We start from the raw sequence: 27,603 nt of genomic DNA on the forward strand, positions 1-27,603 counted from the left end.
TTCCTCGCTCCATTTATTTCTCTTCCTTCTCACTGGCCAACACTACCTGCAGTAACTGATTGTTTCTCCCACCATCCATCCTTCCTCCCTCTGGCAACTGCAGAACACCATCAGAAAGATGTACGATTGAACGCTATTCCACTCCTATTATTCGTAGCACTTTCTCATTCAGTCGCAAGCCCTCTGCTCTCTCTTTACCACTTCTCCCCATTTCCTCCACTATTCCTCTTCCATCTCTCTCCATTCTTCTCTCCATCCCAAGCACCCCAAAAAACACCACATACTCTGGCAGCAACAGAAGAAGCAGCCTCATTACAAACAAGGAAAATCCATTTGGAGCGGCCGTCTGCTGCTTCTCAGCCCCCTCTGAACTCTCCTGAGAAGAGATGCCCCACATCTCTCCTCTCTCCAGCTCTCCTCCTCTTCTCCACCTCCTGGATTTCCCCTCTTTGAATTATCTCTTTCTTTCTTTGCTGTATGCTTCTTGTATCTTGAGCCACTCACTTTCTCGCCTTTGTAAAACCCTCGGATAAGCATTTTTTTTATTAATGAACATTTCTCAACTCATGTTTTAATTTGCAAAGAACACACAAAAAAGGCAATTTTGTCAAATACTAAAGTGAAAGTTAAATATTATTTTTCATATAGTATATCGCTGGTTTTGTCTTGCTTTAAGTCATCCATTTCCACAATGTATTGCAACACAATAGGGACAATTAGTATTCGTTTATTTCACAGGGATAATGCACGACACAACTGCTGAGCCAGTGTTAGCTAAATAAGGTTACTCGCAAAAGTTACTAACACTCAAAAGTACTTTTCATATAAAACCACATAATCTAAGTGATTTGGCAACTTTGGGGCAGCAGACACAAGCTACAAACACAACAGTGACAAATCATTGACTTTTGAGGTTAGCAAACATCCAGCGGATGAAGAGAGATGTTAGCATTTTTTAAGAGTCCTGTTTTTCCTCTAACTGGTGAGCTTTAGTCCAACATGCACTACTTTAAAAGCTGTTACTAAGCTAACTCACATAGTCAAAAAAATCCAGCTAGCAGCTAGAGTCTGCGAAGTTCACTTGCTAGCTGTAAATTCTGCATCCGTCAGAGCTCTCACTAAAAACAGATGCCTCCTTCAGCTTGAAACAACATTATTGAAAACAGTGAGAGTCTCTTTTCTGAGGGCATGCAGAAAAAATCAGCAGCATCTGTTTGAGGTCTTCTTACCTGGAACTTTTCTGTTAGCATGTTCTTCTCACTCAACCAGTACTGTAACACTGCCAAAGCCCATACCATGGTGTGGTTTGTGGTTGTTTCATGTCTGTTTTCTTCAGTTTTGTAAATGTTTCTTTCATTTAGCTCCTTGTGTGTTTTAAAATCCCTTGCTAGTTTAAACGTGGTCACCCTGCTCTCGTCTTCTTTTCTCTGCTGTTGACTGGTCAGCCATTAACCACAAATCTAAAGATGTGTGCATAAAAACGAGTAATATTAAAAATTAACTAACATTTTTTTGCCACATTGTCAACATTGAGGAAGTGTAATTTTAAACTATGAACATGTGCCAGACTTCTTTCTGCAGATTGACTTAGTATGATGTGCGTGGACCTGGCGTCGCTCCTGCTATTCAGAATAAATCACCATTGTTATGAATTTCGACCAATCAGAATCAAGTGTTCACTGTAACACAGCCAGGTGTTGAGGAAGAAAGCAAGGTGATAAAAGATGGCTACAGCTCCACCGTGCCAAAGAGGGAGTTTGTGATATTTCTTGCAGGGGTCATCGCAATAAGTGACCCTGTTCACATTAAATGTTGTCATTTCAGTGATTATTAAAATAAAACTAATGCTTACAGCAGTTTATATATTTAATTCTGGTCCCTAAGGTGCTTAGAGCATCCACTAATCATGTAGCAACAGATAACAGATGCTGCTAAAACAGGGGAGCAATGCTGAGCTAAAATCTTTCGCAAAAGGGGGGTGGATGACATCAAATGGATAATGTATCCGGTCCCTTCAGAAACATTTGTCATCTTTGTTTAGTGACCTCAAACCTATAGTGTAGGTCCATTCAGTTAAACTAATGGATCGGATCGATTCTCAGCAGTGGTTCCTGCAGTTAGAAAATGAATCACTGCACCACTTCCTGTCATTTTCTCTCTCCTCCTCCTCATTTTATTCTTCCACATCCCTCTCCTTGTCTCCCACCGCAGCTCATGGTCTTTTAAAAGCTCTTCCTTTCTTTTCACCCCTCATTCCTCCCTCCAATGCTCTCTCTCTCGCCAATACTCTCTTACTCTCTGGCTCTCCTTCTGCTCTGCCATCATCACAACATCTGATTAACATATGTCTGGGCTTTCACTCCCTGTCAGCTTGCAGGCATCTGCACACATGCGCACCCACACAGGCACACACGCTTTCACACAATTCCATGCATCATGTTCAGGGGGGTAGAAGACAGTGAAAAGGGAAGCAGAAACCCCCCTGAACCTCCTTTTTAACTGCATTTACCTCTCTTTCTGCGTGTGTTTGTGTGCGTGTGGGTGCCAACAACAGCGAGGATGAGAGACAAAACATCTAAACATTACTGCGAGCCAGCGAGCCTCATGCTCCCTAGTGGACTGCTTAAAATGCCAGTAATGGAGGAGAGAGAGAGGGGGATAAAGAAACACAATAAGATGGAGAAAGAGACAAGATAGAGACAGATGACGGTAAAAATGTGTCTTTGGGTGTGTGCGCTGAAAAACATCAGCAAAGCTCTACAACCCCCTCTTAAGACTCATGGCCCTGATAAGTACTCACATTCACCTTCATGTACTCTCTCTTTTTAAGCTCATATTTCCTATTATAGGCAGACATTGATACAATGGATCAAGTTTGCTCAATAAACAGCAATTTGGAGCTTAACTTCATATTCTACTTTCCAGTTAATGTAATCAGAGATCAGGTATTGATTTAGTTCTACACTGGTGCCAGGAAGCCTGTCCTGCTAGCCTGTACTAGCCAAAAGAGCTACATGATCAATCAGAAAGGTGGAAACATTTTTACCAGATAAGGATTTTTTGGCCCACGGAACCAATAAAAGTATTTCACATCCGTGGAAGAGCTGTTTTTCTGGATTTCAGGGCTTCCTTTCAAGTAATTTGTCCTCACTTCTCTGTCCCAGATTGCCTGGAATCAGTCCCACTTGTACCATCTTATCCGCAACAAAAAAACATGTCATAACAGCAGCCGACGTCAGCAACCAAACAACTTCTTAACTGCCAAAAAAAATACATAATCTAACTGACAGCAACAAAAGCTCGGCAAAAAATCGCTAAAAATAGTGCAGATTGTTTGCATTGGTGTACATTTGTAATGGCCTACCTATAATTTCACCAGTTTGTTATAACAGCATTCCCAGCTGTTTCAACACTTTTGTTAAAAACACAAACACCACATTTACAATTGTATGGGATATAAGTCGTGCTGTGTTAAATGACTCTCTCTCTCTGTGTGTGTGTGTCTATGAATGAGCATCAGGGGCTCGCTTTACTCAGGTATTAAACCACTCTTCAAGAAGCTGCATGGAAAGCTTGCAAGTTGGATCACTAACACAGCTCCCCCGTCTTCTAGTCTCCTCTCTTGCCTCCTAACACCCACCCTCCCTCACTCCTCCTGCCTTCTACTCCTTTTCAGGCTATTAAAGAGTCATCCTCAATATGTGGGTTAATATATGTGCTTAAATTCAAAACAGGCAAATAAAAGGCTTTCTCTATACAGGCGCATTAACAAACTGAATAGTCGCACAATGCTGATGAGGAGAAAACGCTTTGCTAAGGGGATTTCAATGGAGCACGGAGGGTGTTTTGTGCAGGACGGAGCCCTCCTATGTGTGTGTCAGAAAATGTGTGTGTGTGTGTGTAAAGGGAGAGGGGGTAAGTGGCTTCAGTAAGAAAGAATGGGAGTGACTTTTTTGTGGAAGACTTGATAAACTCAATGGAGCTTTGGAGGGCCCACTCAATGATGAGTCAATGAGGTGGACTTGAATAGTGGGGGTGATAGAGTGTGAGGCACACACACACATTCATACACACACACTGAAGTCCCATGAGACAGGATCTTGCTCCTCTTTGATAGCGCAGAGATGTGTGTGAGAAAAAGTGGCTGCAAAAGGATATAAATGCAGGTTTGTGTTCGGAGTGATGCAGTGATGCTCTACATCACGACATGTCCAGACATGTCTGCCTCCTTCCTTCTGTTTGCTTTCCTGCTATTTTTGCCCCTGCTTGTGTGGCGTCTAAAAACACAGTATACACCCCAGTGGACACCATTAGTGATTCTCTACCAGACACACAGGAACGACAGAGTCAGAGAAACACACAAACAGGAAAAAAAGGGCAAAAATGTGGAGGAGAGACTGAGACGAGAGGGAGGGATGGGGAGACAGAATCAAGAGAAGAGGGATGAGAGAAAAAGAGAGAGTCAATGACAGGCTGGCAGACTGAAACGCACACACACACACACACACACACACACACACACACACACACACACACAGATGGGAAGATAAATGAGCAGAAATTCTGGCAGCGCTACACAATACTGAGAAACGAGGAAAGGGAACATCAGGGCAAACGTCAACACTCTTCCTCTCTCGCCTCTTTCGCAGTCAAAGGATGGAGCAGAGATGGCCTCAGCTTTAGTGCAATCTGATGTAACTCGCCAGAAACACAGTCTCAATACTGCATATCAAACATAGTTGTACCCCAGTCATCAGACTGAGGATGGAGGCTGTGTGAAACGTGTCCAAAATATGTCTGACTTTGCTGTGGACAAACTACAGTCAAGTGTGTGTAAGTCATTAATTAGGGGTATTTCAAGAAGCATGTGTCACTTTGGTGAACGTGTGATTTAAAGAAGAAAAGAGGAGACGAGGAAAGCAGGGTTTTACAGGAGATACAAGGAAAAGGTGGAGAATAGAAGGATGAAGGGAGAGTAAGGTGGAGGTAGGTGACAGAGAGATAAAGGAGGGAGAGGGGGAGGCCATTTGTTATAGAAGTGCAATAAGCAGTACTGAACCACACTCTGACTCCTGCTAACACATTGCTGAGACCATATATCTATATCTATCTGTGTGTGTGTGTGTTTGTCTGTGTGTGTGTGTGTGTGTGTGTGTACAATGGCTTCATGTGAACAACAACTCTGGAGGAAGGGAGGCTACTCGTTTGCTATGCCTTTGTGTGTTGATGGAAGTGAGAAAAAAACAGAAGGAGAGCAAGCAAGAGCGAGTGTAGTCGAAACGGTGCAATCAGCGGAGTAAAGAAAAAGCGAGCGAGAGAGAAAGAGAGGGAGAGAGAGAGAGACTCCCTGTGTGTGTGGCTGGTCCCCAGCCATCTGGGCACTCTCTTTCCCCCCTTCCCTCACCCGTCTCTCTCTCTCTCTCCTCCTCCTCCTCCTCCTCCTCCTCCTCCTCTGCCGACTGGTGCGCTATTCATGGCGGACCCATTTCACCTTTCAGTATGTTACGCCCGCTCGCCACAATACATGCTAATGAGGTAGAACAAATGACTTTCTTTTTGCTTTGGGTGCCTGCATGTGTTAAATGTGTGTGTGCATGTGTGTGTGAGTGGGTGGATGGTTTGCTAAATTCTTCCAATCTCAGCTCCTTGCAACCAAACCAGTCACTTAACTGCTGTCGAGGTTGTTAATGGGAATGCAGAAACCGTTTCTGTTTTCTCACCTGAAGGCATAAAATAGCTGCCGATTACTTACACATGATGTGATTTCTTTGTGCACAGATGCTCCATTTCCAGACTGGAAATTGTAAAATCTCTAATATATCCACTGAACCTTTATGTACATCAGTCTGGAGAACGATTATTTGAATGCACTCCCCGCTGTGCCTCAAGTACGTAAAGCAAATAAACTTAAAAGTATCAAAACCACCCCATTTCTTCTTTCTAAGCCTGGGCAACCTCAACCTGTAAATCTTTCCTACTTGGCCCACTTCCGATCTGATCTGCAAGGAAATGGTCAATTCAAGAAGTGGCTGTCACTGGAGACAGAAGAGAAGAGAGAAGAACAGAGGAGGGAGTGCACATTTCCAGTTCTCTGTAACACAGATGACACCAGATGAATGGGCTGCTTGATTCGTTGCAACAGTAGGACGAGAGACAGCACAACTGACACCGGCAAGAGAAGTGGCGACAGGAGGGAAAATACAGAACAAGCTGGAGAGAGAAGGGGAGTACCGAGGTGTTGAAAGATTGAGGGATGAGATAGGAGATGGTGAGAAGAGAGGCAAGCAGGAGGAAGAGGCATTTGAGTGGGATAGATGGAGGAAGCTGAGGGGAAAAAAGAGGGGGAAAGGTGGGCAGAGAAATGTGCAGCAATGCAGACAGAATGAACGTTTGTCAGAATAAACTCCCCTTCAGGTCTTTTTATAGGTATTCTCTTCTCTCTGCATCACTGGGTGGCGCTAACGATGCATCTGCACACCTGCCAACTCTCACTCTCTCTCTTTATCCCCCCCTCTCTCTCTCATAGTGAATCACTCTGACAGCCCGGCCTGGCGGTCGTAATTAACCGAGTGCACTAGCTAGTGTAGCCCTTCATGCAAATCGCCGCCGTGAGTGGGGAGTCTGAAAGAGAGAAACACTCGAGGTGGACTGAGCTCATGGGAAGTTTTTAAAGAGTTTTGTGTGTTCCTACAAAACAAAAGGTCACTCTAAGCAGACGTTTAGAAAAGGCATATTTGTTTGAAATTGCATGTTTCTATCAGATTGGCAGCTTACGGAAGAAAATAAGGAGTAGGCATGCTCTGCTTCAAGTTGTTGTTGAGTGAGGAGAAGAAAAGTACTTTAAGAAGCTTTGTCTTCTTTGGAAATCCTGCTTGGCTGCTGATACAGTCATTCTGGGCTATAAGGTACCAAATGATCCTAAAAGAATATCACTGTTCAAATTAGTTAGTGTAAATGACAAGGGTCACTTTCAGACTGCCCACTGATGCCTTGAATTTCTGAAAAAGTTACATGTGGGCACATTACTGTTAAATCAATGTCATTTAAAAATTCTGTCTCTGCCAGACTCTGTGTAAGAGTGTCTGCCTCTTAGTCTGTCAGTATTCACTGCCTGTTTCTCCTCCTGACTCAGAAGAAAGCCATTAATTTTTTAGCTTCATGTGAAAAACAGATTTGTCCTCAAACAGCTGCGGAAAAAAAACGTTTTATTGCGTTACTTCAACACCCAAGGCATCCAATCAAACTATTCAAATCTCTTTAATAAGACTGCAGCGCTTTAGAAATGAGGGTAACAACTCACATGGATGGAGCTGTTTCCACAAAAATAGCCTTGAAATCAGTTTCACAGCGGTGAGGATGCACTAATGGAAACGGTGCCACAGTTCCTCTAACTAGCACAGCAACAGGAACCAGACCATTCCTGGCTCCCCTCCCGGCCCCCGGGGCCAAGGGCCCATCCCAGCTCCCCACACAATGGGCCGGCAGAATGAGAGGAACCGCCGGCCATCCAGAGATAGCCCCGCTGGTCAGGAACCAGAAAGGGAACCAGAAGGAGATCTGGGAGGAGGGGGAGGGGGAGGATGGGAACCAAGGGAGCAAAGGAGAGGAGAAGGGTGGGGATGGTTGGCTGGTCAGGGTCAGGATGTGTGTGTGGGGGACAGTGTTTGTGTGTGTGACAGAGAAATGCATAGCTCAGATACGACATAATGAGTCAGGAGTTCTCCATCTCTGAAGCCAGGATGTTTTCGCTTCTCTTTAGGTAATTAAAGTTGGAACAGCAATCCTGGGATGCAAGGCGGGTGGAGTTTAGTTGACAGAGAAGGAAGAGGGGTGGGAAAGGTTTTGGGACTGACCGCTCTTGGCCTGACCCCACTGTCCTGGCTCCTGCCCTGGCTAAGTGCACAATCCTATCTGGCGTCTTCACACACTCCCCAGGGCAGTGAACATTGAATCAAACGGTGGTGTCTGAGCTGTTGCTTGTGACTAATATTAAAAAGTGGAAGAACACACATCATTGCTAAAAGAGGGCTAAATGTGGCCCTGGACCTACTACCTGCTTCATATCAGGGGTCTTCAGTGAGACACACATGCACACACACACAAACTCACACTGTGCCTACTGTTTCCATGACAACAAGTGGAGCAGATATGCTCTCCCAGCTGTCAAAGAACACATGCACACACATATGTGCACACATATGCAGAGATACAAGGGTGCTACTGTGCTCTTTTTGCTGGGAAAAAAGGCAACAATGGCAGACAGCAGAAAGGAACAAGGCAGAAAGGTGATTAGCTGACAAAGACTGGGATCACTTTTTGTGCAAGAAAAGACCACAGAGAAAAAAAAAACCTTATTGTTAATAGCATCAAGAAGTACTTGAATTGATCTGAATTTGAGTCTCTTTTTATCTGACACTTTTGTGTTTTCTTCATCTCTTTCATTTTGCCCTGAACCAGATTGACCTTGTGTCTAGCTGGTAAAATAAAACACAGTGTTTCTGCCTCTTCCGCGTGCACAAGAGCCCCATTACTGCTGCTCTAAGACACGACCTTTCCTTAATCAAAACCACTCAGACGTGTCAGGATTGATGCTTTTCTGAGAATCAAGGGAGAGTGTGTGTTTAAATGTGTGTATGTAAATATATCTATGTGGCCTACAGAGCTTAAAATTTGTATCACGTCTCCTGCTGTCATTTATGAAGAACTATTTCCGCTCTGTATTACTAACATATACGTGGATATATACAGCCAGGCAAATTTTTAAAAACACAGATTTTCCTTCCGTAAAGCAACTTCTGATTTAATTTTCAGGCCGTGAATAAATGAAAACACTCCCATATCTCAAATGAGAAGAAGCAATACATCTAAAATTGCTCCCCTCACGCATGCAGGAGCTATTTTGTCTTGAAAAAAAAAGCCTCTGCAAGCTCCTCGATCCATCTTCGTGAAATATTGCGGCCTCACTCTGGCAATCATTTTAGAAAGCAAGAAGTTCCTTTAGCTGCGGGCTGTGTCACATTTAACAAGCTTCCCTCCACATACCATGAACACAGCATTTTCCCAACCTCTTAATCCCCAGTTTCACTATAATTTTCTATTACAGTAGAGCAGCTATATATAAAGTGTAGACTGTGGCTTGCTGTAGCTGTGGTGAAGGCTTGTTGTGTGAACTCCAGACATGGACTAGTTAAATATAGGCTGACTTGATTTCATGTTATTTCTCCTCAAATGCTGAAATGCCTCCAGGAAAAGCAGCAGTTTAGCGTTAGCGGCTGTCTGAAAGAAAGACAGAGAATCTCAGAAACACATCGAGCCTGTATCTGCACTTAGTAATTTGGAAACTCATAAATGTTGTTTAACATCTTGTTCTGGGTATTTCTTTCCCTCTCTCTTCCTCCCTTCTGTCACTGCCTCCATCTCTCTCTCTGTTGTTCAACTCTGTGGCTTCTGGCGTCGGTCTCCAGTGGTTTCTATACGCTCGCAAATGTGTCCCACTTGCTTTTGTCTCCGTTTGCCACTTTCTCCATTTTCAGGGTCATGTTCTTTCTAACTGGCACAGATAAACAGGCTTACATCAGAGCCATGAACACACAGAACCTCACTGACTCATGCTTAATAACCTGGCTTTTGTTCCAAAACACAAGAATCCCATTTTTGGACTGCTCTCTGTGGACTAACTGAGTGCAGAAATCTGACAGCATGTGTCCTCCATTGATTCACATATTAAGTCCAAAATAATTATGTCAAACAGGGGTGGTTCCAGAGGGATGACCTGGGGTGGCATGGGCCCTCCTTAAAATTGGCCACCTCAGGTGCCAACCTAAACTCCTTAAGCATGATTGGCTATGTGTCTTGTAAGAGGTGGGACCTGTGTTTAAATCAACTTTTTGGACTGCTTTGCAAAAGGCTGCCAGTAGCTTTCTTTGCATGAAAGTGTAGCACATTTTCTTTTGTCTTTACTTTTAATTACAGAAGAAACATCATACATGTTTTTCATAAGACAAGTGTGTTTTTAGCTCTTTTGACTTTGATTTCTTTGTGAATCCTTAAAGATTTGAGCTGAGAGGATTTATATATTGCCACTCTGTAGAGTTATTCTTAACAGAAGAAAAATCCATACACAGTGGTATAACATCTGCAAGTTACTTAAATGTTTTAGTTGAAATAGATGTGATTACTGATGACATAAATGGTAAATAGATGCTTTTTATATGTGTGCATATGCACAAATACTCCCTACATAATTAAAGGCCTCAGTTGGGCCACCCCAGCCAAAAAGTCTGGACACACCCCTGTTGTCAAAACATGGCACATTCAAGCTATAAGACTTAACTAATTTCTTGAAACTTTATTCAATAAATAAAGTCTCCTGCCCAAATCTGTACTTTCCCTTTCGTAATCACATTCTTATACACTAAAATCAACACCCTATGAAGACATCCCCCGCCATTTAGGTATAAGTGCTTGTACAACCATTTAGCCCCAGTAAACAAACACAGAACTACAAAACACAACTGTAACAGAAAAAAAGACAACCCCAAATCAGCAGCTCAAAACACTTTTGCCATTGCGAGTTACATTCATTCTTGTACACACAAAATGAATGTCCCCTTCTTTCGTATTAAATCAAAAACAAATGAATGGGATTGTTTAATATGTATGTCCTAAATTTAGAGATGTTCAATCAAAACAGACAGCAGGTGATACTATAGTAAAGAGTTACTCTAAATTATTAAAAACACACAGTAGATATTAAACAAATGTAATCCTTTTTTTATGGTAGTAGTAAACAAACAAGGGATCAGGATGCGCGCACAGAGTGTGTCCTGCATCCTCCATCAGCTGGTGTCTTGGTCTTATTATCCTATCAGGCAAAAGCCCCAGGCAGTGCGCAGCTAATGCATTGTTGTGTTTGGCAGAGGGGGCCGTCTGTCGCGTGTGGGTACATGTGTTTGTGTGATCGTGTCTTGCAGCCTTGGGCTAAATGGCAACAGAAAAGACTTGTTACGTTCAAACAGAGGGACTGAGTGTGTTGTGTAACTATAGGGCTGCAGGTTTGTCTCAAAGAACACAACGATTAATACCTCATTCTCACACTAACCAGGTCTCACTTTAGTATTTAAACATGTTTTCTTAAGGTGAATGTTTCTGAAAACCTTTCACTCTGATGAAATGGGGAAAAAAAGTGCATGCTGTGTTCTCGATGTGTATTTGACGCTGCATTTTTACTGTTATTGTTCATTTCACAAACCTCTATGAGACTATGTTGTGTTAAAGAAAGTAACAACACAGATTTAAAGGAGCATAATTGGCAGTAACAATGAGCTCAGCATGCTTCTGTTCAGAAGCTAAATGACAAAAAATTGTGCTAACAGGGGAAGGAAACTGTGTGCTTACATGTGTTAATTTGACATGCTAAAATACCCTTAAAACATCTTTTCAAACTTCTCAAACACACATCAGGAACAGTTTACACAACCTTACATGTCACACTGAAGGCTCTGCATGCCTTTCATTTGAGATTGACAACCCTGCCATATGGTGCAAATTCAACTCCTGACTATCCGTGAGCCTGTTAGAGAACAATTTGTGTTCTCATACCTGAGTGTGTTTGTACTGTGTGTAGTTCAGCTCTGTTTTGTGACATGGTTTAATTCGTAAACATAAAGTTACAGCTGCGCCACAATACGCGATCACTGCACAGCTGGGAATTATTATGAGGACAATTTAATATCGACAAAGAGGAAATAGCAAATTAAGATCTTAGTTTAACTGCGTGGCTAAAATGTGCTGCAAATGTTTGAGTGTGTTTTCTCTGACGCGGACATGTCCTCCGTCTACAAGTGGATTGATGTGATGCGTGTCTGATTCTATCGACCTGAGCAGCAGCTTTATGCTCTTCACTTGTAAATGGGTAGCAGAGGTGCAGACAGACACCCAAGGGTCCTACTGAAATGCTTAAGAGGAAGGGGCTTTCCTCTCACTAAAGCATCCCCAAACTAACAACTGAGCAGTAATTTGTCCCCTCACAGGGGACGCATAAAAACCAGAACCCCAGATTCTTTGCAGTTATGGAAAAAGTGAAGAGGGAACAAAAAAGCCCAAATACTTTATCTCCCCCTCTAACTGAAAGTTATTACATTTTCTGAATGGTATGACTGTCTAATGGTTAGCATATGTGGGTATGTGTGAGCACAGAGAGAGCAGTAGTTGAGGCTAAGTTAATAGCACAAGCAGAGGGAGAACTGGGAACCCTTGGCTTATAAAGGATACTTGTTTCCCTGCCGCGGTGAAAACCAGATGTTGATAAAGAGACATAGAGGGAGAAGAGAAGACAGATGGGAAAGAAATTACCGCCACTCGGAGCCAAACATCTTGAAACATCTGCAAAAAAATTTCAGACCTTACAAGGGGAGATGGATTTATACCTTCTCTTGGATTTTTTATTGCACCGTGAGAGCCCCTCGCCCTCCTCTGCTCCGCACCTACTCTCTGTGTTACAGGGCTGAAGAGTTTCGCCACAATCTGGAGCTGTTTAAGTCCTGGAAAGAGTCAGATTCTTCCACAAAAGGCTTTATCATGTGGGGAAGACAAACGCATAGGAGCTGTTAAACTTCAAAGACTGTTATCACGCCGACTATCTCGATATGAAACACTGTAAATGTCAAGGTGCACCGCAATACAGACACAAGTGTGAGTACACTTCCCTCACATGTGGAACCAAATAAAAAAAACATAATTCGCATCATATTACTAAAAGAGGAGTTTGGTTACCATGGAGACACATAATCTACGCTGCTATGAAACGCGCAGCTGAGGATGACATGTCCATATGGTGAGAGTACGACAGAGGGGACGAACAGATGCTTTGATGAAAGGGCTGTCAATCGCAAATCCATAAGAGCAGCTGGGGTCATGAATGTATAGAGCATGATTGTACAGAGGGGGACAGACATATAAATATATCATAAAAGATAGATAGATCTACCCACAGACATAAACAGGTACAGATCTCTCTAATCTCTATACTGCAGTCCGTCTTTTTCTATTGGGCTTTTTATCTCTTACACACACATCTGATGATAGACAGCTCTTCAAATTTCCTTCTTTTCTTCAATACAAAGCCTCACATCTACAACCCCCATTCCTTCCTCAAACTTAACCACCATTTTCTGCAAGAAAACCAAGACTTATTTTATCCCCTGGAAGAAAAAATCCCCACCGACTGTGGTTATTCTAAACACATTTCTTTTTTTTGTGGGGGGGGACGGACATGTCATCAAATATCATTTTCCACAAGATAAAATGGACCCTAATTTTGTTCCCAGCAAAGACTGTATCGACTGTGAGCATACAAACACTTAGCAGGGTGGCTAGCGACAATTCAGACTATTGAAGGCGGGAGGGGGAGGGAAACACTGCGGACAAGATGCTGTAGAAGTTAAACAAAATGAGGCTTTTACTTGGCCCCATTTTGGGAAAATGGACCACCTCCTTTCATTTCTTTAACGTAACCCCCTACCGTCTCCCCGGCCTCTGTCCCTCTTTCTCTTTGCACCAATTTTCCAAAATGGCCCTTCCTCGAAATAATTGACACTGCGTTTATCATCCAAGGCACCTGCTGTCGGTTTGACAACAAGACAATCGGACGGCGCGAGCGACAGTCGTCCCATTGTCCCGTCTCCTTGTTTGTCTGTGACACTAACTGACAACAGCTGGAAGCCCTCTTGTTCTACAATACCCATCATGCAAGTCAAATTCAAGCACAAAAGAAAAGAGTCTCATTATTTGGCTGCAGTGGTGTGATTTTAAGCAGCAAAGAGAGGAAACAATGAGTTACTTGTGTCTGCTGATGGAAGATAAAAGGCCTAGATCAAGTGGAAGTGTTAAAACTACTGTACATCTTAAAGGCAGATGTCTGTTTGCAGCTTTGAATACATGTACTCATATTCTGACACACGAGTGCAGACATGGACAATAAGTGAACACACACATCTTATATCTCAACACACGCACATTTGGACTCACATCCTCCATTCCCGTCCCTCCTTCTCCTCCTCTACTTCTTCTTCTCTGGCTGTAATTGACTGAACACGTCAATACTCGGAGGGAAAAAAACAGAGGGTCCACTGTCTGCATCTATTGATCCGCGCCTCTCTCCTCTTCTGCTCTCTCCCTGTCTGCTGATCTTAATTACACTTCTTTTTTACCAGGCGAGCCAGGGCTCCACTCCTGCCGCTGCCCTTTTCATAAAGTGTACCATCCAAATCCATACATCAAAATTAATGAGAGAGAACCGAGCTGTAAATCAAAAATAGGGGGGCTATGCGGGCTGATAAGCTCGGATAGTGATCGTAAATTATGTCTGTTTAAAAAAAAAAGGGGTTAAAAGAAAATTATTTTCACATGTTCATGCAGATCAACGTTAACAATGTTGAATTTTTATGGAGGAAGCAACCTCAGTGGAGGTGATTAAAAGCGCCAAAGCGTGACAGCGCTGAGGTGAGACCACCCCCCACCACTCCCGCTCCCTTCTCCTCTCCTCTTTTTCTCACCCATTTCCTCATTCTTTGTCTCTTTCTTTGTCAATTTGTCTGATTTTCTGCCTGCCTGTTTGTTTGCTTTAAAGAGCTGTCTGTCTGCGCCCACCCCTCCACCTCGCTCTCTCTTTCTCTCTCTCTCTCTCTTTAAGCACACACACACACACACACACACACACACACACACACACACACACACACACACACACACACACACACACACACACACACACAAGGACAAAATAAAAAACGACTTTTATGGTCAGGTTTTATGGACTGGTTGCAAAGCAAGCAGGTCTATTCCCTAACAATCGTCCTCTCATGAACTGGTGAGCTAAAAAAAAAGGCTCCTAATCACACAGTTTCACAGCTCATACTCTCCATCAATCAAACATGTCTGTGAGCCCTTGGCATCTGTGTGAGACGTGTGTGCGCAACATCCAAAACCTCTCCGGAATCACCAAACAAAAGCCATTAGAGACAGCAGAGCAGAAATCGCACACTTCCTTTACATACAGTCCTCCAAATTTAAACATACATATACAATCCCACAAACACTTCCTCTAGATTCCTTTCCCCTTCTCTAATTTTAAAATGTAAATGAGGTGACAGGTGAATATCGAGGAGCTGTGCGATAACGGGTAACATCTTCACTCTGCCACACTATCGCTGTGCCACATCACTAAGAAGTGCCTATTCAATATTGTTACCTTTGGCAGAGTGCAAGGAGAAACACACTCTTGTGTGTCCTTTTGTGTTCATCAGACACAGTGCATAGACACCTGCATGTGCACTCACTCACACTCAGGCTCTCTCTCTCTCTCACACACACACACACACACACACACACACACACACACACACACACACACACACACACACACACACACACACAGTCACAGTCACAGAATCACATCCAGAGGCTTATCTTTTGGAATAAGAAAAGGGGCTTGTCAGGATGGCACATTGTGTGTGTGTGTGTGTGAGTCTGTGTGTGTGTGAGGGGAAGGCAATGTGCATTAGGGCGATTACAATATCAGCCGACTCCAGATGGAGGCAGGAAAATAAACAGTGGGAGAGAGAGAGAGCGAGACAGAGAGGGGAAAGACATCATGAGAGGCAGCCTAAGAGAGAGAGATTCTGCATGTGTGTGTTTTTGTGTATGTGTCTGTGTGGCAGCCTGCTTGTGTGCAATATAGTTGGAGAAAGTGAAGTTAATTAGCAACTCAATCCTAGCCTATATACAGAGCGAACTAAGAGAGCAGTGTGTGCATGCAATGTCTGTGTGTGTCTATCTGTGAGACCCTGAACTGTGATGTAGGTAAAGTTAGCCATCTTCCTAAACAACCAAGAAAACTACAGGAAACTACATTTCCCAGCTGTGTGTCGCTAATGACACAGCTAACACAGCTATCTGTATGTTATTGCTTCTGCAGAGGTGAAGAAAGGAAGTTGGATTTAGTTTCATTGCAGAGCAGATCTATCATAAAGATGATTTCTTAATGCTCAGGATGTTTCCTAAAAGACTCCAATATATAAAAACCTATGAAGAATTAACAGCGTCCATGAAACCTGATAAATTGTCAGACTGTGCCCTGTTGGCCTGTTCTTCTCTCACCCTTATAAGTCTCATGTTATCTGGAGTAAAAACACGAACAGGGCCAATAAAATCAGTTTGTAGTGCTCAATGTTGACTTTGACATTAAATAAGCCCCTGTAAAGGCCAGCTCACTGCTACAATAAAACAAAGATCTCTTGCTGAGAGAGTGCACACACACATGCATATACAGCAACCTTGCACACTTACACATATACGTGCAAGTCCTTTTATACCTCTGCTGCTCTTTCATGGGTGATGAAATTCAATAAGCAGTGAAGAGAACTGCCCTCTCGCTGATAACCATCAATGGGCCTATCGATCTACAAGGGAATGTGTGTATAAAGGCGCACACACCAACACACACACCAACACACACACACACACACACACACACACACACACACACACACACACACACACACACACACACACACTGATCCATCTATAATTCACTCTGGGACTTGGTAAGAGACAGCACTGAATAATCAGAACAGATCTATACATCTTGAAGGAGTGCACGGATCAGTGGTTTTAGTATCCAATTCCACTGCTGTCATTTACCCTCCTTGAATGCATGACTTCAGATGCAACCTGTACCTATTTAAAAGAAAAAAAAAAGGCATTCCTGTCTTCGTACACATTTATGCAACAAAAAGTGCTTATGATTGTGTTTGAAACAAGTTTAGGAGAGTATTACATTTATCAGGATTTTCTTGCTTTTTCTTTGACCTACCAGATGAACATATCTTGTTGCATCTCCTTATGCAACTGCACAACCAATACTTATTCCATGAACAGAATTACACAGCAAACAATACAATCTAACTCTTGAATCAATCAATCAACCAGTCTACTTTCATTTATACAGTGCCAAATCAAAAGAAAAAGTATCTATCTTTCACTGAGACCTAACATAAATCCACCAACCAGCAAAGATTTGGCAACAGATGTAAGGAAACTTAGGTGTGTCCATAAGGATGGCCAAGTGTGGCATAGCCCCCCTTAAAATATGAGTGGACACCCCAGGTGCCATTCATTACACAGGTGTGGAGAGGTATAACTCCATCAAAAATTGCAAGCTTACTGCATACTGCCTTACTGTCAATTACACTTCTTGGCATTGCTCAATACAATTCTACCTTTGCATCTCACATTTTCAAGCCTTTACCTTGCTGCTTTGAGAATAATTGTTTCAGTGCCTATCCATGAAAGAGAGCCTTACAGCTGATCCAGAAATACACAGAGGGATTTCATGATGGAGGCAGTGTATTAACTCTGTTGAGTCATCATCACTTATCCACTGTACAGCAAACATGGACTGCATCCAAACGTCTGTGTGTCATACTTAAAAGAGGTGCTTTGTAATTACATCACAACGCTAAAGCCTAAACATTACTAGAGGGGGATGTATCAGTGTTTTTTCCCCTCTGAAATAATAGTAATTCATTGTTTGAGGATGTGATCTAAAAGCTGTATTTGGATGCAATATAAACCACTAGAAAGCTATTATCTGTGGTGAGCATCAAAAAGCACGGCCACAACAGAAAATGAAAAATAATCAGTAAAAGTGTTTGTGTGTGTGTCATCTGCACACCACATTGTGTCACTATGCAAATGATGACACACTCTATCTTTCAGAATCTCTTTTTTAACCTGCCAACCAAAGCTATGTCAGTGTTTGTGTGTGTATCTGCACCTGTTTGTGAGTGTGTGTGAAGGCAAAAATAAAATGGTTGCCATCATTTTTGCAAGGCCACTTCCGTGTCTGTGAGCAGCGGTCTGATGCATTTGACCCTATAGCCTGGGAGCTGGGGGAGGGGGGAGGAAGGGAGAACAGGTGTGAGGCAGGCTGGCGGCTGGGCAGATGGACCCTGGAAGCGCTAGCTGATGCTGCAGCACCTAGACTGCAGAGAGTTAGCGGCTAACGTTCATACAGTTCTGTTTATACAGCGTGCACGGATGTACACATGCATGTCTGAATGACCACACACACAGAAACAGAGAACCTGCAAACAGCACTTACCATTTACTCTACCTCCCTTCACCAGCTTTGTTTACCTTTCATTTACTCCTCTCTCTCTCTCTCTCTCTCTCTCTCTCTCTCTCTCTCTCTCTCTCTCTCTCTCTCTCTCTCTCTCTCTCTCTCTCTTTATCTCTGTAAACACACACACTCCAAGTAATGGTCTATTCAGTCAAGTCACTGCTTTAATAGAATCCTAGTGGTTTGAGAATGGGAAAATAAACTATAGATGACTAAATAAATGACAGCCTGGCTACCCAATCGAAACAGAATGACTGATGTAAATATATATTATTTCCTGATAATGAAATAAATAAAATGAAATATTGAAACTCAACTATATTGACTGAATTACCAGGTATGTTCTGGCTTTTTCATGAAAAAGACATAACGTTGTCTATATTTAAAATACTTCCACTCATGTTTTCCGGTTAATACAAATAGATTCAGTCAATGCAAATTGCCCATAAACAATTATTGTATTCAGTCTTTGACTACATATAAAGGTCACTACTGAAAAAAAAAGTCTACAATCACTCCCTTGGATGCCTTCAAAGCTTTGCATGCAACCATTCGGCATGCGTAAAAATTGCCCAAAAGCCCCGCAGGTCTTCAGAAGATATTTTCCTCCCTCTATAATCCAAGCCGTGAGAAACATCGGGTATGGACAGCAGGTTGTGCCCCGGCAGTCTCCCTCCCTGCTCCCTAACCCACATGTCTGTCTGCTCTGCTCCTCTGTCGGGGTAACACACTCCCACTGGTGCAATATATAGCACAAGCCCTTTAATTTTAACCTCACAAAACCCCCTTTAAAAAGATTTACTTTTCTATTTATTCCCCATCTCGATTGTGTGACCATGACAAAGTCGCAACGGGAGGAGATGGAAACTTCACATGGATTTGAGAAGATGCGTTTGACAGTTGTGACTGAGCTCCGGAGGATGTTTTTAAAATGCAAACTCTAAAATGCAAAGTCTGTCACAAAAGGAGAGAAGAGGAGGAGGAGAGCCAGAGGGATGAAAAAGTCTCTATATCCAAAAAGGTCTCAACCAAAATTGCAAACATAAACAGGCACACTATCTTCCACCAGAATCTTAAAAAAGTTCCTGAGTATACAAGTCTTGGAAGTTAAGAATGATCTGTTTATTCAGTGCAACTATCCGTCAATCCACCTGGTGTTATTTCTGATATAAAAAACGCGTGCTCTCAGCCCTCTGTGGCACATTCTTGTCTACACTGAAACAATAATAAACCAACTGACCATGCATTCTGGGGATTATCAGCTGATGAGAGAGGGGTTTTGACAGATCGAAAAGGAGTCAAAGAACTTAAGTGGCTTGTTGCCCGAGAACGTCTCTCCATGCTGGGTCAAAGCTCCTGCGCGTTTCTTTATTGAGTTAGAGACAGCTGTAAGTTGGTGTCAATATTCAACAAACTGAAGCAGTATTTCATTGTTGCCTTATATAAAATAATTTATAACTTTTCCTAAGAATGAGATTCTTCCTGCGTTGTTAGACTATTGTTAGACTATTCATATTGCACTTTCTGAGTCATTTGTGAAATGCTTGGATTTGCAGAGCATCTTGCTGCAGTTCCTTTACAGGCGGAAAAAATAGTCAAACAGAAAATTACTTTTAACGGCTCAGTCTATACCTCCCGTTCGGATAGCATGTTACCTCAACAGTTACTATTACGCACAGACATTCATTGTTCGCTCTTGCAACAGATTTGTCATCGCATGGACATTTTAGACAATAAAATACATATAGCCTAAAATACAAATAAAATCAAGATAGTGTCTAAGCGTATGGGGATTTGTTATTCAGATGTTTCCACATCTATCGCTCTAAGGCAACAAATCTTGTTTTCACTTCACGTTAAAAATATGGAACAAAGCACAAATCATAAATTCTACATTGGCTCAGTTGCTATTTACCTGCTTCCCCTCCGTGCACACAACATGCAGCAAATGCATAAAACATAGTCTCCATAGCAAGAGAGAGGGAGGCCACTTACACTGAAAAGAGGCAGAAATTCCCACCATGCGGCACGTTGATGTGAGAGGGCTAAATAATTTCCAGTCCTTGTGACTCCGCGCGAGGTCCCCTCGACGATCCGCTGGAAACGGGTAGACGAAACCTGCAGAGTCCAGACAGCTTAACAGACGCTACTTCCAGAGGGTTGAAAATGTGATTCAAACTCCGACAAAAGAAGAGGAAGAGGGGCTGCTCCCTGTCTGCTAATCAGTCAGTGGGGGAGAGTCAGGATGGGAGAGCCAGGAGTCTTGTAAAGGAGCAGGGCAAGGAAAGGAGGAGAGATGATGGAGAGGGAGGATGCAGAAGAGCGCAGAGCACTCGTCTGATTCTCTGCCCGTCTTTACACACTTAATTCAAAAATCCTTAAAACGTCGATTTGGTCTGAGGAGGAGAAATCTCTTTTCAAATATGACAAAAATTCATCCGTACACCCTCGGTCATTGGGATCCTTGGTTTCTGCTTCTCCGCTGGTGTGGTGATGAGGAGTAGCGGCGCTCTGCCTCCAGTCGGCGGTGCGCAGCAGAGCCAGGTGGCGGTGGGCGTGACTGGAGCGCTGCTGAAGAGGAGGAGGAGGCGGCGACTGGGCAGCAGGCAGCATCTGTGTGTCCTAAAACAGGTTGGAAAAAGCAGGGTCAGGTCAAGTCGAAGTGTTTTCTACAGTGCTAGCGAGTGCTGAAGGTTTTTCACGTCAAGGGCTAAGGGGGAGATTATACTCAAGGTGTTTCACCCAAGGGCGAAACAGATCAGTCAGTTAGGGATCCCATCGAGGGATTGGACAACATTTTTTTTATCAAATCCTCCATCAAATATAGACATGTATTATTCAGACTGATAAATGCAAGCTCACATTTTAACTCTTGTTGCTGCATGCAAAGATTAAAACATAGTAAGGTAGCCCTTAATTCACATATTAAGCCAGTTAATTAATGTATTTATTTTAGCTTGAGACCCCTGAAGTGTCCTGATGGACCCATATTAGACCATGGGCTACATTTTGCAACAACCTCTTGCATTGACAGCAGTGTAGTGTCATGGACAAGATCCAGCCAGCTGAGTGCTTGAGGAGCTGGTTTGCTGTTGGGTGTGTGGGTGTGAGAGTGCAAAAAAAGTAGGATTGCAATGCTTGTCTGAACTCACACACATATACACACACACAAACACACACACACACACACACACACACACACACACACACACACACACACACACACACACACACACACACACACACACACACACAAACACAAACACATAAGCACATTCACAGACAAGAGCACTGTATCTTTCCCTCAGCTGAAAAAGGCACAGGCCTGCAGTAACCCAAGGCAAACACTTTCCCCGGACCATCTGGAAGTCATCTCGCCTGCAGAGCCAGTGAAAGCTCAGAGCAGAAGCTACGTTTACAACTCGCTGATACCAACCGGTCCTCTTGAACTGCATGGGTGAATATGTTATGCACCAAAGCCTGTTTATAACATCTCATAAATTAGAATATTCTACTTTAGTCAATTCTACAATACATTAACTTTGCAGTCTTTTGGCTAAAACAAATTACGATATGATTCAGTATGATGCCATACAATACAATATGATATGATGCATTGCTATCTAATGCAATGTGATACAATATGATATATAATGTGGAATCATTTGAAACAATAGGATGAGATGTGAGTTTAATCAATCTGATTTGATACCATATACAACAGGATATGACATGGCATGTTCTGATGCAATAGAATTGCATGCAATATGATCGGATACAATATGATGTGATGATATACAATACAATTTTAGATGATAGCACAAGATATCTCAGAATATGATGCTTTATTGACCTTTCAGGGAAATATTTCTTGGACTTAAATACATGGTTACCTTTATGGTGATGGATGAACAATGACAAAAGCTTTTCATCTTTAAAGCACATGTCCTTCATGCATATTGATGTATTGTTTATATCTTATCATATATAGGCCATGTAAATGAAATAGAGCACCAAGTTAACAGTACATGTTATCAAAAAGGAGTAGGACAGACTGCATTTTTTGGTTCCTATCCCTTGTACAGCTCAGCAACTTATCTATATAAACAGATTATGGAAAATCACAATATTTTAGAACCTAGATATTCAACCAAGATGGTTTAGCTATCACCGTCTTTCCTCTTATCTATGTTACATAAACCTATAGAAAATCTTTGAGTGCAGTTTCATGAACAGAACAAAGTCGGTAAATGTTTGTGAACACTCAGTTCAAGATTGTCTGATGTTAGATTTAATGGGAGCATCGATCAACTGCATTTCATGATCTTTTACATCAGATATTAAAAATGCTGCAAGTTGTTCAAAGAGTTTTTCATAAAAAATAATCATTTTCTATCATTAATCTACTTTATCCACCTTATGGGGTAACATCTTCTGCTTTATTCTGTTATACCATATATGTAAAACACTAGGCAGATTGTTAGCACACCATCAGCATAGAGCTCATTGTTCTCTCAATGCAATCTCTGTGGGGAAAAGATGATGCCATTAATGGCAATTGTTTGCAACACTGCCATTGTGCATTTCTCTCATTTACTCAGTCCTCCTCCTCTCTCGCTCTCTCTCTCTCTCTCTCTCTCTCTCTCTCTCTCTCTCTCTCTCTCTCTCTCTCTCTCTCTCTCTCTCTCTCTCTCTCTAAAAACTCCCCCCCATCTCTCCCTGTGTGGAGTGAATTGCATTGTGTTCTCAAAGGGGAATATGGATAGACATAGTCTGTGGCACTTTCACAAGCACATAGAGCAAGGACTCGGTGCTCCACTTCCATTTTCCAGTCTGAGTCCTTTTGTCAATGTGTGACAAAGGCGCTGAGGCTATGCAGGATGTGTGAACTGATACAGTAGGGAAAGGTGAGGGATGATAATGGAGGGAGGAAATATTGAAGAAGAGGTGGGAAGAAAATTAGACATCATTCATATGAAATGAGGGACAATAGGAAGTTATGGTGAGTACTCGTCTGAATCAGACTTGAAAAAGGTAAGCTAACATGGTCATCAAAAAACAAGCAGCAGGCCTATGAGGATGCCGTCACTCCTCGCCTATTTGTTCCCTGAGAGCAACTTCTCTCATGACAATCGCAGTGAAACATCTTGACGGCCGGAGGCACAAGGATAGGCGTTGAGGAAACCTGCAAGGGAAAAGAGAATAGGGCAATGATCTGTATGTGTGTGTGTGTGTATGTGTGTGAGTGTGTGCGTCCTGTGATAACGGTGCGTGAGAGCAGGAAACACACAGTGCCTGTTTTTGCTGCAGGGGTTCCTGGAAGTCAGCCGCCCAGTGTGATCGGCGACATATACACACACACACACACACACACACACACACACACACACACACACACACACACACACACACACACACACACACACACACACACACACACACATGTTAGGGCACACACACAGGATACCTCGCCTCTGAAAGGGAAAAACATGCTGCGTCTGATACATGTGGACACAGACAAGCAGACTTCCTGCATTTTCCCACCTACTGGGCGGCCACCTGTGACAGTCACACACACACACACACACACACACACACACACACACACACACACACACACACACACACACACACACACACTCATATTACATTGATGGGGACAATGCCAGTAGTAGACAAGTATAAGTTGGGAGTTGACAGTAAACAAGTGCCATTCAAACCTCTGTTATTATCTGGCTTTACATCAAAAGCGCCTCAGGCCTTCAGTCAACAATCAACATCACCAACAATATTGGTTACAGAGGCAACTGTATACGAATCAGCTTTGCAGTTAACATACAAGCTCTTCACTGAGTATTTCCAACCAGAATGACTAATGTGCTTTCAACTGGCATTTCTGTGTGCTCGATTCCTTCAGGCTTGTTGGACTTGCCCCATTGTCTGACCTCAAATAACACCATACTTTCAGTTGTACCCGTCTGATCTTAATGGGGCTGCCCTCTGAGAGATGACCAAATGTTAGTTGACAAAAAGATACTTGGTTGGCCCAGAGTTTTGTTTTTTAGTCGAAGAAAAAAAAGCCAGGAGTTCCCGGAGCTGCACCTTGTTTGCTGCCTGTGCTGTCCCTTAGACCTTTATGCATCGTCACCTTCAAGAGGAAGGATGCAAGAATAGCAGGCAAGGTTAGTGGTCAGCAGATAGTTTTCGGATACGTTTAGGTGGAAGTTTAATGGTTCTGAAAGGTGAGTAAAGAACCTGTTCTTTGCAATGGTACTACAACATCTCAAAACCCTTTTTTGCATTTTTATTAGCCACTTCTGCCCATACTATAAAAATAGCAGTCATTATATCTAAATACCAATGACCAAAAAGTTAAATAGTAATTAGGGCTGCTCCATCCACACACTGATGGTAGAGGCTGCTATAGTAAACACATTCACCCCCATTCTGGGGTTCTGTGTCCAGTGATACTTTGGCATGTGATTGCAGGAGCAGGGATTGAACTGCCAACCTCCCAATTGAGAGAAGACCGACTCAACCCCCTGAGCCACAGCCGCCCCCATGTATTGTGCATCATGTGTCACAACTTATAAATAACAACTAATTCAGGACTGTATATGGAAGTTAATACCCCTTGTTTGCAATATCTGGTGCTACAAACAGAATGTAAGTTTGGATGAGTTGAGGCTGGTACTGTCATCAAAACTGTGCAATATAGAGTAGATCAGACATATTATGCTAGTTAGTAGTATGTATTCACATAGGCTGGCGCTATGGCTGTAATTAAAAAAATCAGCATTACGATTTGTTCAGGAGTGGATCTTGATTATGCATATGGAATTTCAAACAGATCAAATGTTGTATAAAGGAGTTAAAATAACTTCCTGTTTCATGGCGAGACATCAAAATTTGTGGACCACATGCCCTGTATTAAAAACTCAAATTTTTCACTAAACCTGATCTGTGTGCCAAGTTTGGTGAGTTTTGGGGCTTGTTTAGGACCCTAAGTATTCAATTCATTTGGACACAGAAGAAAACACATTTCCGTGGGTTTCAATGGGGTCCTCGCACTGGTGCTCGGGTCCTGATAATTTTAATAACGGTACTTGTTCAGTCCCAGGATTTGAGCAAATTTCTTATGTCTGAATTAAAGAGATATTGTCATAACCATGCAACGACACGTGAAAGACCAGTAGAATCTGAAGGAGCAGGCCTAGTCACAATTTAACTTTTTGGTTATTGGTATTTAGATATAATGACTTCTATTTTTATAGCATGGGCAGAAGTGGTGTCCTCCATATTGGAATTTTGTTAGAAATACATATATTGGTCTGAAGGTTTAGGACATGAGAAAAAGCGCATTACAAATGGATTAATTAACTGAATCTGATAGCTCTGTATCCAAAAAAAGAATGAATATATTACGGTAGTAATCGTGTAAGCAGGCGGTGTCATTCTGTCATGGGGAAAACTTGGCTTTATTGAATTGCTTTCCCAAGGTTAGCTGGTGACAATGCCCAAATTAAAAGTCTCAGAAAACTTGTGTCCTCCAGTTTAACATTTGAAATATTTGGAGTTGGTTAAGTTGAGATATTTCTGCTATGATTTTTATATGATTTTTTACCTGCCATTGAAACACACATATGTACTGAACTAAATAAAAAACAGTTAAATCTTGTTACAAAATATTCAAATATTTAAATTTGGCAGGCATTATTCCTGAACTCCCATAGCAAGTCTGAAAAGTAATAAATTAAACCAAACGTTCAAACAAAATCTCTCACTTTGATTTGATAGAGATGGATTTTGAGGGATTGTGGGAGGGAGGAATAGAGACAGAGCTGCATGATGGGATAGCAGCTGCAGTGCAGCATCTTATGCAGGTATGGTGTCTGGAGAGGGATCGTGCTCACACGCTGGGGTATTAAGGAATTCAACCCACCGTCTGGCTGGTAGCAAAAGAGAAGTACTAAGTGGGCGAAAACTGACAACCTCGCTTTTCTTCCAGGAGAATGTAAATGAATTGCTCTGACTTAAAAAAAAGTCTAAATAGTCTAATATGTTCCTCTCAGTGGAAGTCTACATTGAAAGACATGTAGTCTATGGCTATCAATGAAATCATCTCTTACATACTTAAAAATTATGGCAAATGTGATGATAGAATAATGCAACCACAGATGTACAGCACTTCACTTTATTAGTGCAACCAAGTAACAATGATGGGCAACATCTCAGCTTTCTCTTTTCTCCAAAAATATAAAATGAGCTAAGAAAAAAACAAAAGAGCCTGCAAAGGAATCTGGAAGCTGCCTTGTTGAAATAATTAAATAATAATAATAATCAGAGGATCAGTGCATTAATGACCTAAATAGATCTGAATGACAAAAATGGCCACAAATGTTTCTCAACTCAACTCAAACTCAAAATATACCTGCTTAATCATGATATTCATCCTGCTAAGTGGTCGATATAAAACAAAGCAAATGTCACGTTTTTTTATTTGAGTTACCGTAAACTCTGAAAAATCTTACTGGTGTAAAGACGCACTCTGTATTTGAAGATCTCTCAATGGTTTAAAAAAATGTAAACTGTCTTCCTGCATGGCGATGTCTATTATGATCAGCGATGTCTACAACGTGGAGTTTCTGTGCAGCTGTGTCGCTCTTTTTGTTCCATTTGTTTTCACTATCAGGAGTTTGCACTCCTACTAGCTAGGGCAGGGGTTCTCAAACTTTTTGGAGCCAGGGACCCCTTACAGGTGAGAAAATTGTCCAAGGCCCCCTCATAATTGTAACACAGATTAAGCACATTAGTGATGTGTCATGATCAAAAGCTGCGGCTCTGAGAGTCGATGCTTTATAGTGAATCAAAAGAGCCGGCTCGCATCGAGAGAGAGCCAGCTCCCATTTTTTTCCTTTCGCTGCTGAGCTCTCACAGTGCTCAGCCCCAGCTCTGCTCACAGCAGAACTTTGTTTTGATTGGTCAGCATGGCGGCCATGTGGCCAATCATATGTGAGGATATAGGATACAGGTGATGGAGGGGAGGCTGTGTATCCTGGCTTCATCTGTTCCTTCAGAGAGAGTCTTCTTGAAGACTGGGCAAATACTAACTGAGAGGAGAAATCTGATCAGCCCAACCAAGCTGAGGCATCAGATTTTTCTCAATGCTGACCTGAGGACATTAATAATGTTTGCTTGAGTTTGGTTCTGGTTCTGTTTGCTCGAGTTTGGTTCTGGTTCTGTTTGGTTGAGTTTGGTTCTGGTTCGAGTTCTGTTTGCTCCTGTTTGGTTGAGTTTGGTTCTGGTTCTGGTTCAGTTTGCTTGAGTTCGGTTCTAGTTCGGATCGGTTCAGGTACGGTTCTGGTTTGGTTCTGGTATGGTTCTGTTCTGGTTCGATTCTGGTACGGTTCTGGTACGGTTCT

At 42.4% G+C, this 27,603-nt stretch overlaps 1 protein-coding gene and 1 long non-coding RNA gene across 2 annotated transcripts in view; one reads left to right on the top strand and one right to left on the bottom strand.

Annotated features, from left to right (window-relative positions):
* Positions 1-20,544, bottom strand: part of runx1t1 (RUNX1 partner transcriptional co-repressor 1) — a 65,532-nt gene extending 44,988 nt beyond the window's left edge. Inside the window, exon 1 of the mRNA XM_034705310.1 lies at positions 20,177-20,544. Within this exon, the coding sequence (XP_034561201.1) occupies positions 20,177-20,204 (28 nt within the window). The 5' untranslated portion in view covers positions 20,205-20,544. The remainder of the gene's footprint in view (positions 1-20,176) is intronic.
* LOC117828271 overlaps positions 1-27,603 on the top strand; it is a 148,086-nt gene that overhangs the window by 58,289 nt on the left and 62,194 nt on the right. The gene's annotated exons all lie outside the window — the stretch shown is intronic.

Source organism: Notolabrus celidotus, chromosome 16 (assembly GCF_009762535.1).
Source record: "Notolabrus celidotus isolate fNotCel1 chromosome 16, fNotCel1.pri, whole genome shotgun sequence".
NCBI lineage: Eukaryota > Metazoa > Chordata > Actinopteri > Labriformes > Labridae > Notolabrus > Notolabrus celidotus.